At 41.9% G+C, this 15,191-nt stretch overlaps 1 protein-coding gene across 1 annotated transcript; it reads right to left on the reverse strand.

Annotated features, from left to right (window-relative positions):
- Positions 1–239: 239 nt before the first annotated feature.
- On the reverse strand, positions 240–14,416 carry TMEM26 (transmembrane protein 26). The gene is made up of 6 exons (XM_076338152.1): positions 14,226–14,416; positions 10,885–10,963; positions 4,966–5,079; positions 4,222–4,442; positions 3,094–3,170; positions 240–753 (listed from the first exon to the last, which is right to left on the reverse strand). The coding sequence occupies exons 1-6, from the start codon at positions 14,414–14,416 to the stop codon at positions 338–340; spliced, it is 1,098 nt and encodes a 365-aa protein (XP_076194267.1). The 3' UTR covers positions 240–337.
- Between the last annotated feature and the right edge of the window lie 775 nt (positions 14,417–15,191).

Below are 15,191 nucleotides of genomic sequence, written 5' to 3' on the forward strand. Positions count from 1 at the left end.
TACATGCGAGTACATATGTTAGCACAGTGCCACCGAAGGTAATAACAAACTTCGTTAGTGTGCCAAACCTTTCTTGCTACTACAAACTATGGCTACAAAATCCCTGTGGATAATATAATAGGGAACTAATCAAAACCCAGCATACAAGTGGATACAAAAATGTCCCATTTCTGACTTTGCTTCAGAAATTTCCCCTACAATGTAGAAGAAATTATTGATCTCTTGGTGGAAGAGATGACTTAGGCACTCACTCAAGGTGTGTTTGATCATAGAAATAGGCTAAGCCCTTCTGAAGAAGCTGTGGGAAATGCAACCTCTTTCAAGTCAGTAACTGTGCTCACTGATCTTCTGATAGAGCTTGGGATTCCTCTTTTGGAGGAAAAGCAACAAACCCTTTCATTTCGGTATCTTGGTCAGTGGTAGCATGAGTACTAGCTTCATAAGGCTCACATGGGCAACAGCTGACTTCTCCTTTCCTGCTCTTCTGCAGAATGGTAGCACGAAAGTCTAACGTTATCACTGCCAAACGATAAAATTGTAGAGTCACAACTAAGATATTCTTAGCTGTAAAAAACACCAGCATCTGATTGAATATTCTGAAGTGGCCCATCAGGATTGAACGCACAATGAAGAAGGGACCATCCTGTATGAAAAGGCTGACCCCGATGTTCCACAGTTCTGCGCTGTACCTGCACAGCAGCAGGCTGGGGATCTGCCTAGTCGACGCAGTTGGTTTGCAGCCAATATGCTGTACTGGAAATAAAACACAGTTATGTTAAAACAACTCTCTCAAATTGAGCCAGGATTGGCCTAAAGGGCAGTTAGAATCCAGGGTACCCTGGATTATAAATGCATTCAACAGTGGACAATTCAACATAAAGCATATCCCATTTCTGGGATCTGTTTCAGCAAAACACAGTAAGCTCATGTTAAGCAAGCACTTACGTGGTCCACCAAACAGGACCAAAAGCCGCTTCCCCTTTTCTATCCCACAAAGCTATCAGTATTTATACACTCTTAAAACAAGAAGCAGAAGTAGATCACCTAATCTTCTGTAACAACTTCCCCAGACACTTTTCTGTTCAATCAACATACTAGGCTAATACGTATCTTTAAGGAAAAAACCTAGCGTGCTGAATGGGAACAGCCTGAGCTGTAGCACTTCAATTTGTTCCAGGCTGTCCAAGACCTTGCTTTTAAAAGATTCACCAGATAGCCATTGCCTTTTTCATGTGTCATAGTAAGAGTAAGTCTTGTCAGTGTGGAGCAATATCGAGCATTATGGACAGGAAGAAACTGTGGTCGCTGCTTGCATATAAGACTTGAGCCACAGTCACTCATTCTTAGCCTTCTGGGTAGGAAATTGCATGCAACTGCTGGAACTTGCATGGATGTGTTCCCCTTGGCTATAAAAGTGGTGGTGGGCTAGAATGCTCTTTGTGGCGTGGTGTCTAGAGAAGGATCATCAGAAGGGTTTGTGCATGGTAAATACGGCTGCCTCTTATGAAAATGCATGTAGCTTAACTAACCTGTCTCTCAGGCAGCGGGATTTCATTAGTTTAAAAAACACAGCTACTTGTGATGCAGTAACAACCACCAAATGTTTCAGCTTACCAAAAGAATTCTATTGTTTGAGTCAACGCTGGGGAACAAAAAAAAAAAAAAAAAAAAAGATGAGACTCGAGTGGAAAATGAGTTGTAGAATGTAGAAATTTGCTGAATCCATTAGGCAAAGCTTCAGCAGCAGCTAATTTTTTAATACGTTTTTGTGCTGTTGCTGTTTAATAGTCCTAACTGCATTGCTGTAGTCCAATAATAAGTGCCTATAAATTTCTATTTTATGTCATGTTTGTGTGAGTAAACATACTGATGCTTGAATAAAAAGTACTATCTGTGCAACTGTATAGGACTACCTAAAATAAACTGTACCTATAGTAAATTTCAGGGCAATGTGTGTTCAATAACTTAATTTTTAACTGGTAAATGTAATTAAATAAGCAGAAAAGCAATAGCCAGAGAAAAAATGCATAGTACAACAGGTTACTTCACTTAAATTCAAACAGTGCTTAAACAATCACAGCATTAATTTATTTGGGTAGTGGTGATGTGTATGGGTGGTATATTTTTTGTTTGTTTGTTTGTTTTTAAACCTGAGTGTTGTGCATCTTTAACAGAATATATTTTAACAAGAATTTTAGCTGTGATAAATCTGAAATGCGGTGGCATCAGTTTTTTCAGAAGGTGAGCTGCTGAGCTGAAATATTTTCATAACTTCAGTGTTGAAAACAAAGCCTAGTGCTGTCCATGAAGAAAAGGCTAATGAAAAATTCCTGGAATCATTTTTCATTATTTTATTCATTTATTATTTTAATCAGTGTGTCAACATAGTCATCAATTTTATATAGATGCTAGTGAGGATAATGTATCTTAGGACTGGTATAGTTGAATTGCAAACCTGTAGTGATTGGAGGCCAAAATGGTTGGAACAGATGATGACTGAAGTGGCTTTCATTATTCTTCTTGGACATAGAGAAGCCCTTTCTGCCTAGGGACAAATGCCAGCCTGAGCTTGCTGAATGTTGGGCCTTTCAGTTTAAGATCAGAGTGCATAGTCCCAACTTTATATCATCCTTTAGCTTCCCTGTGATTAGGCAATTTCTCCTGTGATAACCGCCCCTGTGCTCTTGGCTGTGCTGTCCCCTGTGGTTAATGATAGCCTATCTCTCTGTAGGATCTAGCAACCTACCCAGACTGGAGCCATAATATAATCCAAGACCAGATCTAATTTGAGAGCTCACATAGTGAAGTTTAAGGCAAGTAACGGGCAACTGGAGCAGATGCTCCAATACAATATTGCAACTCCAGTTTTTTCTGGAAGTGGAGAGTTTTATCAGGGAGGTCAGAGGTTAGCCAGAAACAAGTGTTTCCTCAAAAGAAACCACAATGGGCTTTCTTCAAAAACCATCATTGTCATATGAATTGCTCTCCACCAGAAGTCCTTGGTACAGCCTGTAGCGTGCGCACAGCCACAAGACATGCCAGCAAAAACTTAAAGCACTTGTTCTCTTTTCTTGTCTATGTGCAAGTACTAACCTGCGAGATCAAGTGGAAACTGTAACATACTCCAGGTCCATACAGCAAGAATTGCATTTATGAGAGCATAATTCTTCCTATGGGAGGGGAAAAAAGTGGTAACAGTGAAGATGCAGTTTCCTTATGTGATAACAAAAATGTTTCCTGTAGTATTTGTAATGTCATTTAAAGGGTGGTTGAGCGAAACAGTGATTGATTAATGCATACTCTTGAAATGTAAGACTAAGGAAAACAGAGGCACCTTTTGGTATAGAATTTTTGCTGTTCAGGCCACGCGTTCCAGCTGTGTAATTACACTAAATATCTGATGCTAACGTTATAATGATAAGCATATGGAAATTGACTCTGTGGCTTAGAGGAGATATCTTTACCCTTGTAGTGATTACACATTTCTTGCAAGCCTGAAGCTTCTCTGCCAAGTGGGAAGGACTGCTTTTCCTGCTGCCAAACCTTTTCTTTGATATTTAAAAAAAAAAAAAAAAAGTATGTCTGTAAGAGAGGATGAACCTCTCCTGTGATTCTTTTTCTTTATGATGGATGTTCACAGCTCATCTCTCAGTGCTGCGAGGGGGACATGGGCTCACTTTCTCTGGGAGAGATCATAATGTTGAAAATTCACACCAGACTATGCCATTCTCTTTCTTCTTATCTTTGAACACTTTGTCATTCTATCATGAAGAAAGAACATATGAGATAACCAAAGAAGCAACTTGGATAATGAATCACTAAAGCAAACTCTAGTTGCTTCCTTGCTAGTCTAAAACAATTCATTAACCTGAAAGAGGCTTACTGTGTATCCAGTGTTTCAGCTCCTGTAGCTGTAAGAACTGATGCTGCGTGGCAGTTATGCTAGTTGTTTGGCTCTTTGTACCCTTTTATTGTGAAGGATGCAACACGCTTCTCTGCTGGCAACAGATGAATAATCCCTAACAAAGCTCATAGGACTGTTAGGCCTTTTACAGAGGGAAAGGTGAGAGTAGGAAAACAGAGCCCTTGAACGTAGCCTTCTGTTACCTGTGGGAAATACAGTTCCACTAGTCTGAACACCGCAGATCGCACAAACAAATCTTCAAACAAAACAAGTATCTTGCACTATGCAAATTATTTATGTCAGCAAATAGTCCTTACCGAACATCTTCGATGTCCAAGGTTTCACTAGCAAATTCAAGTATATCTGCTGCTGTTCCCACAAACATGAGAAGCAGCTGAGACAACTGATCCCGGGTGATTTCAACTCCAATGGGGAGAAGCCATCTCCCAATTACTAGTAGCAGTAGAAAAGTTTGGTGGAGGGCCAGTGTCCACACAGTCTCACAGATTGTGGAGAGCTGATTCACAAAGACTTTAGCCTGTTTAAAAGACAACAACAATAACATACTGTAACTTCAGGGGACTGACATTATAGGTACCTTCAGAAACTGTATTCATCCTCAAGCCTGCTTTTGTTCTCCTTCACACTGTATTAAAGCAAATAATTTCTATGTGGCAGGCATAATTTGAAAAAGGCACATTAATACAAACTTTGGTAACGAATAGCAAGTTTTTCTCTGTGTGCTACTCCTCCTGTTCTCATTTTTCAGCTGAGCATTATCCTTTGCAGAACCATCCCCCAGACACTTTCTAAATTCAATTACTGAGATTTGGAAGAGAATGGTAGGAGAGTCTCCTCTTCACACAGAGACTTTTCCTACCAACAATAGTTAGTATGCAGTATGCTGTAGGCAACTTTTACAATATGGTTTTCTGAAACTATTTTTTCTTTCTTTTAGTTTTAATCACTGTGTGAGAAGCTTGCCCAAATAGACGCAACAGTCCTCTCTAATTGCTCTAATATCGTAAGATCTCTACTAGGAATAGGAAAAGGTGTCCCACCGTCTGAATGATGTGGTGGTCTGTTCCCTCGCTTCCATGACTGCTGTCTCTGGATTGATTGAAGTCTTGGTTGCTGACATTCACCTGAACTGCTCCGGGCTCATTACCACAGTACTGTTGTGAACAAAAACATCACACATGCATAAACATCCCGCACAGGGAGCAGATGTGCTCGGTGGCTGAAAGAGTCCTGTTTTGCTGAACTGGAGAGGGTTCATTTGTGAAAGTCAGTCGATGTTTACAAAGGTACGTGCTCACTCTGAATGAAATTCCCTTCTTGTTCAGAAGGGAGGAATTCCTCTCATGAGGAGGGGAGTGATGTGTTGGTAGGTCCCTGTCCCTGAGAAAGTGTAGGATTGTACTGTAGAAGGGGATGTAAATTCAAAGGCTGATGAAGCAGGTGACACCTTTGTGCTGTTAAAACCACACTCTTTGAATGTGATCTGCCTGCAGCTTTCCTGAACAGGCTATTGGGTTTCCTACATAGGCTCTCTCTGGCTAAAAGAGTAAAATAGGGTAAAAATTGGTCATGATCAGTCTCTATATTCAAACCTTTTCTCAGAATACCTGCTTCTCATCTTTACTATCCAGAAAAAGTTCTCTAAAAATGCCATTATTTCATTCTTCTGTATGACTTCCCTCAAGGCTGAAATGAATAGTTGGGGTAGGATATTTGGGTTGTATTCTCTGCCCTGCTCCCTCCCCCCCCTCCCAGCAGGTGTGCCTTACTCTGCAAGGAAATTCTTAATATGAGAGATGAGATTCAGGAATAATTAAGAAAAATGGTCCTGTGTTGTCACCTATCCCTGCAGACTAGAAAAACAGCCGTTTTTTACTTTCTCCAAGTACCCAGTGCTCTGGGAAATTGAATGTTGGCTAAAACATACTGTTACTTCAACTGCAGTAAACCAGTGGTGGGACTGTGTCCCATCTGAGGTCTACTGCACTGCCCTTCTACCTTCACCCCCAAGGCTGGCCCTGGAGCAACTGGGGTATGGTTCTAAAATCTATCTTTATAACAATCCCTTAACATCTCCCTTCATTGTAATAAAAAAGGGATAATTAGAAAATCAAACCATGCTGTTCTTAAAGACTTTCATCCTGTCCTATTTGTGCCAGAGAACACCAGATGATTTGCATTTCTCCACTGGGCCCCCCACCATTTTATTTCGCAGGGAGTGATTTTCTGCAACAATTGGAACGTGTTCTAGTGCATACTGAGTAGCTGTGTTCAGCATAATGCCTGCCAATATAAAGGCAACATTTTTCCAGCAAATGTCACATTCTAGCAAATTTCAGATTCCACTGATACTTTACTTGGTCTCTGATAATGTTGTTCAGTATCTGGGTAAATGCTGCCTCTTGCCTGACCTTGTCATAGATAAATGGAGCAACTTCCCGTGGTCTGAAAAATCTGGAAAAAATTCAGTGCTTGTTACTCTTATAATTGGTGGTAAAGGCTCCTAAACTGAATGCTTGCCTTATTTGGACAGTAGGTATGAGAGTGTTGAAAGATTGACACACAGGTGTGGGGAACATGATAATTCCATTTGGAGGAGGGAAGTCTAAAGTTCTGGGCATGGAGACAGTGAGATGGAGGGGCTGGTACTCTGCCGGCCACAGCCTTGCGGGGCAAATCTCCCTGGGTTAGCCCTTCAACCAAAGGAGAGAGACAGAACAGCTTGTTCAGAGATTGTTTCAGAAATGAAATATAACTGGTGCTCTGGAGAAGCCTTTTTATCTGTTGATTGTAGGAAAAAGTCTAAGGCCTATGGAGACCAGCCCAGAAGGTCAAAGTCAGCCTTTCTGATTAACCCCCACAGGCAGCGTGACACAGTCGGCTGAGGAGACCATGACCTAAAAATATTGCATAACCGGGGTAGCCACCCCAGAGTATTAAGGAATATCTACCTTGTAACAAGTAGCCTGGGTCGGGCAAAGGGAATACTAAATTGTGCTGGAGGAGGAAGGCTAATTCACCATGACAGCATTTAGTTTGTCATTAAATCTGCATTTGAGCCGACTCTTCCGCCCCCTTGCCTGGTCTGGCAGGGGTAAGAGGAAGGGAGCCATGAACTTGCATTAAACGTCACATCAGAGTTTGGAAATTTTTTGTTTGTTTTTTAAAGCCCTGTTGCTCAGAGAGGAATTTGCCAGATTTGAGGCGGGACCCACGTAGGGCAGCCTGCTGCATTTCCTGTATGTGTAAGGGTGGTGGAAATCCCTTCCCAAACACTGTGAGAACTCCCAGCAAGTAAATCAGGTGGCTGAAGGACAGGAGTGAAATGGTAGGTAGCAAGGTGCATAGGTGCCTCTCAGCAGATGCCGTGGCTCTCCCCATGCCGACAATACAGAGCAGATAGCTCTCACGGCTCCAGAGCAGCCGGTCCGCTTAACCTGCACACCAGGGCAGAGGAGCTGCGGGAGTCAGCAACTCACACTGCTGGAAGGAGGTGGAGGAAAGCATGCCACAGCTTCCAGGTGGCTTGCAAGGGGGATCTTTTTTTTTTTTTTTTTTCTAGTGGCATAAAGGTGCAGAGAATACTTCTTTAAGAAAATTAGTTCATTTTATCAGTGCCTTTTGTAGGCTCCCTATATGTAATTTTTGCAACTACTTCCAGCTGAATGGAGGGTTACTATTTCAGTGCAAGGCTCCACAAACCCTGACTGAATGGCACTCCTCAGGGCCGGGTCCGTATCTCTTCTCAACTGCACGCAGGCAGGAAATGGAAAACTGCAGCTGCAAAGCCAGTCGTTTAAGTAGACTCCTGATGTTTAATTTATGTATGTTCATATCTTGTTTTGGTTTGTTTCTCTCTGAATATTTATTAAGTGGTGATTGTGGTGGTGATTCACTCGAAAGTTTGGAGAAGAGCCTTTATTTTCATGGTGTATATGCATGTAAATAGGACTGTTGGTGCCAGGCATATTTGCCTATCCAATTATGTATATGCAGTGACTTAATGGGAATGTGACAAGGAAAAAGTGAATACTAAGTTTCACAGGCAGTTGATAAACGTGGTTTACCTCTTTACTGCTAGAGCCCAGTTACTCCTAGGTATCGAGGCTGTGTGCTTAGCTAAACAAAAATGCGCTTTTTTTTTTTACTGTGCAAAAATAAAACAGGAAGAAATTGTACACATTTTGCATAAATTCTAGCTTGGTTTACTTCCTTTGTTTCTTCTGAGACGAAGCTTACATTCCTCTGATTTATAAAACATCTAATCAAAATGGAAACTGCGTTGCGTGACATGGTGTTGTCCTAGTGTGTGGCCTGCAGAGAGCTCACTGTCAGTGCACGGGGAACTCCTGAAACACCGAACTAATTCAGCAAATTTCTATTTGCATGTTATTCACAATCCATTAGTCCCAAATAAAAACGAGGTTAGCTACAACTTTTTGCAATGGGTCCAGCATTAAGATGGTAAGTAAAACTGACACTTGAATACCAGGGCAGAGTACCCTCAATCCCGTTAAGGTGCGTGGAGGCTGGCAGCCTGAGTACATTGTGGAAGAGGCTAGCCCTTCCCTGGAGCGGGCCCTCTGCCAGGCAACAGGTACCCCACTTGCTCTCTACAATTCCAGCCTTTCTTGCTGGAAACAGTGTTGCCGTCCCTACAGTAACAGGTGTGATGTCAGAAATCCAAAGCAACCGTGACTGCTTCATTTTGCTTACATAGGAAAGCTGAAACGTAAAACAGGGAGAAAAGATTGCTTAAGCTGTTTTCCAAATTGAGGAAGAAAATGGGTATGGGAGGGAAGAAATGGTGAAAGATGTAAGATCACTTTTAGAAGAGTGATATATTAGAATTTTAGCTGGTAAGAGAATCCCACCTCAGAATAAGGCTGAGGGAATAGGCAGTAATATTGACTATTTCCTTAAAATGTTCAAGTTAAGGTGGTTAAAAATAATTACAAGGTTTACCAAGTACCTATCTTATTACTGACTGGGAAGCCTACATCGACTACAGCACTGGTAGGCAGGTAAGCCCTGCAAACGGTGGTCAGTTATTGCTTTCTGTGGCAGTGATGCACCAGGCATTTGAAAAGGTAACAGGTATTGGTTTATCTGAGATCTTATACGTTATGAAGAAAGAATGTTTGGTTTTTTTAATGGATTAAATGGTTTTAATTTTTTTGCCACTCTATTTTGCAGACAGCAATTTTTTCACTCAATACAGTTCAATTTACTTTATAGTCTCTCCCAAACATGCACTTCATCCCCAAATACTTTACCGCAAAGCAGTACTTTCTATGCAGTCAGTATTTCACTGTTGATATATGAATGGTATTACTCATATCGAGTTCTGCACTACTCAGAGAGGCAGAATGGCCTCTGCCTTCAGGAGGAGAGACTGCATATTAGCACATGCCTTAAATAACAGCACTGACACAAGCAGTTGATGTTTCCTGCTAGAGATTCGACATGAGATCAAAGTTCTACTGCTTTAAAGGCCACAGACTGTTTTCATGGTGGATATATTAAATGTGTGGATCTAGCAACTGCATAATTACCCATTCTGTTAGTATTTTAATAATGAAAATCCCAGCAATACTTTCGTAGGAGAAGTAGCACTAGTCTGGCTGCCGGGTTTGAGATTAATTGTTAGGAGGGCTGCTCCCCTTCTGGAGGTATTGTTTTTGAATCTATTAGATTGTGTGTTTCCAGAACTCTCTATCCTATCTCTCCAGGTATAAACTAAGCTGTTAACTTGATATACTCCCTCTTTAATTCACAGTAGCAGTATATCAATAAGAACAAAGTATGCCATGTTCTAACATCATTTTGGGAAATAAACTGCTGCCTTTGACTACGGAATTAGCCTGTTTCTTGGACCAGATTTAACTATGACAAATGTTCTCAATATCCACATTACCTGTCTGTGACTGTTTAAGGAGATTTGGCAAAACAAGAAGACAATAAATTCCTGCTGCTGTATTTAGAAAAAGCCTCAGGCATTTTCAGTGTAAACACAATTTTGAATATTTGATTATGCTTCTGTGGGCTCTAACAATGTTTCGAAGGAGAAAATGAGGCACTATGTCTTCTTAGTCTAATTTATGTATTTTCTTCTGTTACTTTTTGCTCTTGTTCCTATCAGGTCCTTTTCTGCTGTGGATGTAAGGTACTGCATATGTGCAAATGCTGGGACAGACAAAATCCCCTTTTCGCTATGTGGAAGTGCTATGGAGACTCGAAAGCAGCCTGCATGGGGAGATGGTTCACTCGGCGTGGGCTTCTGGGCTAGGTGGCTCTGTTCTGGCCCTAACTGACCCCATCTGCCAAAAGAACAATTGCCTTTAAAAATTTTACTGCCTATTTTAGTCCTGAATTGGAATCCAGACACCTCCCTCCCAGATTACTATACAGCATGAACAAAGAAAGGATATAAACACTGACAGAAAAATTACCGTGCCAGCTATCTGTGGTAGCAATCTGTGAGTATTCTCCCAGGTTGCAGCAAATACAAGGTAATTTGAGTTTAAGACCCCTTTCACTGACACCTGTCTCAGTTTTGGCTTGCTTGGAGTTGTGATATCTGCCTGTAAGTGCTGCAAAACTCATACGTTACTTTACAAAGGCCTCTAAAGCAATGAAATTCTTTCACCATCCTGAGCAAGACTCAAGCTGGTAAACCTGGGGGTGAAAGGCTGTTTTTCAAGCTTCTAGTCCTTGGTTCCCCAGTCAAATACAAATAAATGGTCTCATTTTTAGCTAGGAATGGGGGTGTGTGTCATTATTTGATATTTAGGAAATGCACAGTCGTCATAGTATAGCTGTAGCTGGATTGGGAGACCCACCAGCATAAAATAGAAAATTGGAACAAGACCTGGAAGACTTCTGTGTGTATGCCCAAATCTAATCCGTCAAATAATGCATCAATTTCAAACTAGTCCATCTTGTCTCATAATAAATACCTGTGTCCCATGATGAATTTCTAATAGCCATAGTGATGGTACTGTGCAAATCAGATATAAAAATATTGCTGGTGAAAACCTGTAAAGGAAAAGAAAAGATAGCTTGGTATTATATCGCATTGTAAATACCATATAGCTTATCATTATCTGCATTGAAAAGTAACTTGTGCCTGCTGCCGTATGGGATATTAAGAAGTAGGGTAACTGCAAATAAGAGTTGCTATTCTTGCTGAATTCCTTATGCTGGCAGTATTATGAATCATAGGTTTATTTGTATATTCATCTAAGATCATATATGGAAGTTTAAATAAAATCTCTTTTTAGGAACTAACCAAAGGCACTTTGCTGTTTGTATTTCCATCACAGCATTCTCTGTACTTAAAATAATAATAAAAAAAAGCCTCTAGCTAACATGCTCTTTCTGATTTCATGGAGGGTGAATTAATACATTGAGTCATTTCACTGAATGATGCTGGGATAAAGGCTGTTGATCAGAATCCTGTGCATTGACACAGGAAAGGTAGAACTAGCATCAGTTTGCCTAAAACAAGCATTTCTTCAGTAGGAGGTCTTTCAGTGCAGGCTAAAATGGTTTATGAAAATGGGTCTTGGCCTTGTTGCCCATTTGTGCTGGCAATTGTATAATTCTTTAGGATTTCTGTCTCTAGTTCTTCCCTCCCTGTCAGTCTTCTATATAACTTATGATGGTGAAGCTTTATTCTCTTCAGCTTCTTGAGCTGAGTTTATTCAAAAGTACTACAGAGGTTTCATTACTCCTTCTGCAAGCACTGATTCTTGTGAGGGTTGCTGATGTTTTCTTATTAAACGTGACAGTTTTGTTTGGGGTGGGTTTTTTTGGCAATTCCTATCCTTTTGGAGTAGGAGCGAGGTCTGATGCCACTAATGTTCCATCTAGCTCTGCCGTAGTACGGAGTGAGCATCACTGCAATGCTGCTGAGACACACAGCAGCCTTTGCATCACATATATGTACTGGCCCAAGACAGGGCAGTGGACTCAAACTCAGGATACTTGTTTGATTCCTTCTATCCTGTCATTGGCACATTCTGCAGTGAATTTAAATTGCTTATAAGAATGTAACTGCAGAAATGTTTTGGTCAAATGTTGTTGCATTTATTGTTTGTTCCTATCCTGAATGTACCTTTATTTTTGTAATCATGACTTTTCCAGTGGAGATTAAGTATTGAGGAAAAGAAAAAACCCTGCTGCTCAGGAAAATGACTGGGTTGCTGTGCTGCTATGAAATGTTTCAATCATTCCCCTCTAAATAAGATAGTCCTGGTTCGGGTGGGTTTTTTTTTTTTGTTTCTGTGTGTGTTTTATTTTTTCGTTCTGGGGGGGTTTTTTGGGGGGGAGAGGGAGTGAGGGGGTGGTGTTTGTTTTGGTGGTGGTGTTTTTTGTTGTTTGCTTTTTTTTTTTAAGTTAGTGATTCTGTGGGATTTTAGCCTGGTTATTTTGGGAGAGAACACACCTCTCATTTGAATGGGAGAACGAACATATTTTACAGTATTTCCTGTAGTGCTTGAGCACATGAAAAATCCATCCAGCTGGCAGGTTGGCAATACTGAGCTAATGATACCAGATCAGGCCAGGAGACTTCAGGGGCTTTAACCCTGCCTTTCTTTCAGAAGCAGCAATCTAGAGGAAACATTACGTGGCCAGGCCCACAATAATATTTTTTTTTCTACATGTGCCATTTAATTTTTTGTGCTGGTGTAATAAGTAAGTCTTCTGTCAATAAAGAATGGAGAGAATATGAGGCTCTTGGAGGCAGGAGAGTTCTGTGGCACAGACTGCCCGTTGCCTGGATCAGTGATTGTCTATGGAGTTGTTTCTATAAATGTAGATGATATTGTCTGTTCTGAATGTGAGTGTTTTCCACCAGAGCAGAAAGTTACCCTGATACAAATAGATGCTGGCCATTTGTCTACAGTTCTTACCTATAAATGTACTTTACTGTGCTGCTTAAAGTGCTGGACCACATCCATTTTCAAAATTTCTTTCTAGCTAAATTTAGCCCAATCTTCTAGCACATGTATTCATCTAAAATGGATCTGCTTTTTGTATCTGTTTTTCTTTGGATTTTCCAAAAGCTGCCATAGTAAGTATTCATGAAATCTCTGCTGCTGCCTCCTCTCCCTAGTGAATCGGGTCTGCTCACTCTGCCTCTGTCTCATAACTGCATTTGGAGCTCTGCACACATTTTCCTGTGTCCCAGACTTTGTCACTGCTTTTACTACATTCAATTTTAGAGCATGGAACACTTGTGTGAATTGTCACAGAACACTGCTTCTGTTAATGAGTTTCACAGGTTGCAATGGACAGGAATTTAAGATCACTGAAATATTTCTGGGCTTTTTTTGTCCTGGATTTGTCTCAGGGCCTGCCTGCAGTTCGAGGTTTTTAAAAATAAAAGGTCCTAGTGAAATCTTGACAATTAGTTACATGAACCCTTCCTTTTTACAGAGCATTTGTTTTGGCTGACTGAGCACTGATGAGCTGTAGATGACTGCAGTAATTCTTTAGATGCATGTAAAAACTCATGTGCTTGGGCAAACTCTGCTATGACTAACTTCTTTGTTTATTTCTCAGGCAGCCTTTCATGCATGAAAGTTCCCCTCTGGAATAGCCTCTCAAATCCAAATATTTAAGCCACTTGCTGTATTGCAAGAGTGGTTGCTGCTCGTCTTTTATTTGTCAGAGTTTTGGTTCATGCACTAGCATGGCGTTAGCACTGTTGCAAGTAGCAGGGACAGGGAATGCAGTCCCAGGGAAGGAGGTGCAAACCAGGGCATGGCAAGGATGGGGTAAGAGACACAGGGCGACTGCATGGAATAGCCTGTGTGGGCCCCCCAGCACTCTTCTGCACCTCACACGTGTTGTCCCTGACACGTTGTTGCTTAGGAGGTGCCCAGTGACACTGTGAGGGAGTGTGTGCCTCTGCTTCCCCAGCCCACTGGATCGGCAGCTCTAGGGCATGTACGTCTTGCCTGCAGCTACTTTTACCACATTTTTCAGCTGTTAGTATGGATACACACACAGAACTGTACAGAGAGTGGCTCCCAAGTAGCCTGCTGCAAAACTGTCCCTCCTGAAAGACCCCTGGATTTGGCAATGGACTAACCAGGGCTTTACCAGTTTTTCACCACCCACCCCGCAGGTGCAGCAGGGGAGAAAAAGCAATCCCCTAAAAGCTTGGCAGCAACAAAGCCAGGGCAGCGCTGCTCTCAGGCAGCAGCCGCAGAAGGCAGCCTCACATCTGCAGCAAAGTACATGCAAAGAAACAAGAGGGGCTCCGTCGGAGCCGGCGGGATATGCTCACCATTTGTAGCCTCTGCCTTGCTTAAACTTGAGGGTGAGCCCTGTCTCCAGGCACAGGAGAAGATTGAGCAGTGCCAGCAGCCAGTACTTGGGTTCTTTCTTCACTGCAGTCACTCTCCAGACCCCGATGAGAGAGTGCAACACAAAGAGCAGGCGAGTAACCAGAGCATTGAGCAGCACCATCAGCTCCATCCTGGACCAGCCCCCCTCCCCTTTTCCCCGCACCGCAGGGGCCCAGCGCTTTTTAGGAGCCCTGCGAAGTTACCCTGGGAAGTCGCCCTGGGAATCACTGGGAAGCGTGCGCACCACAGGCACACAGACCTCTTCTCCTCTTCCATCTCCACAAAGGGGCCCATTATAACAAAAAAGAAACGGCATTGCCCCTCCCCCAGACTTCCTGAAAACTTTTTAAAGGGAAGGAAAAAAAAAAAAAGCTCACGCTTCCAGACTACAGCAGTTTGTAGTGCTCAGTACAGCTCTGACCACGCTAAGACAGGGGCGTGAAGAGTTTCCTTCTGTCCGCTCTCCATCATCTGCTCAAGGACTAAACGGCAGGGGGGTTTCTATCTCACACAGTTACCGTGTCTCTGCTAGCCCCGCTTGCTGCTCTCATCTTGTAGATTTCTAGCAAATAGGCAAAATGTAAGAAGCATTATTAATTTGAATCTTCCTTGCTAAAAGCTTCACTGCATTACTGAGACTGCAAAACCTTCTTTCGTCTCCCCTCCCCCTGAATGATATAATTCATATTTGGGGATGTTTTAAAATTGTTCATTTAACATTGCAACACAGAAAGCAGAAACTGTGTACTTAGTTCAATACTGGAATCCCTGTGGTGCAACAGAAGTTAGAAAAGCTAACCAGTACTGAAATCTAGTCAAACTACTCTACTGTATAATCTACACCCTGCTTCAGGACTAAGAAGCAGCCCCAGTGGGGAGCTCTAGAAATCAGGCTGAAATCTGGG

This window comes from Aptenodytes patagonicus, chromosome 5 (assembly GCF_965638725.1).
Source record: "Aptenodytes patagonicus chromosome 5, bAptPat1.pri.cur, whole genome shotgun sequence".
NCBI classification, from domain to species: domain Eukaryota; kingdom Metazoa; phylum Chordata; class Aves; order Sphenisciformes; family Spheniscidae; genus Aptenodytes; species Aptenodytes patagonicus.

Bases quoted from the DNA above. Each gene is read 5' to 3' on its own strand.
- TMEM26 (XM_076338152.1), bottom strand. From the start codon at position 14,416: ATGGAGCTGATGGTGCTGCTCAATGCTCTGGTTACTCGCCTGCTCTTT. The intron at 10,964-14,225 runs GTGAGCATATCC...TTTCCTTTACAG, and splicing joins CAAGGCAGAGGCTACAAATG to GTTTTCACCAGCAATATTTT. The intron at 4,443-4,965 runs GTGGGACACCTT...TCTTTTAAACAG, and splicing joins ACCACCACATCATTCAGACG to GCTAAAGTCTTTGTGAATCA.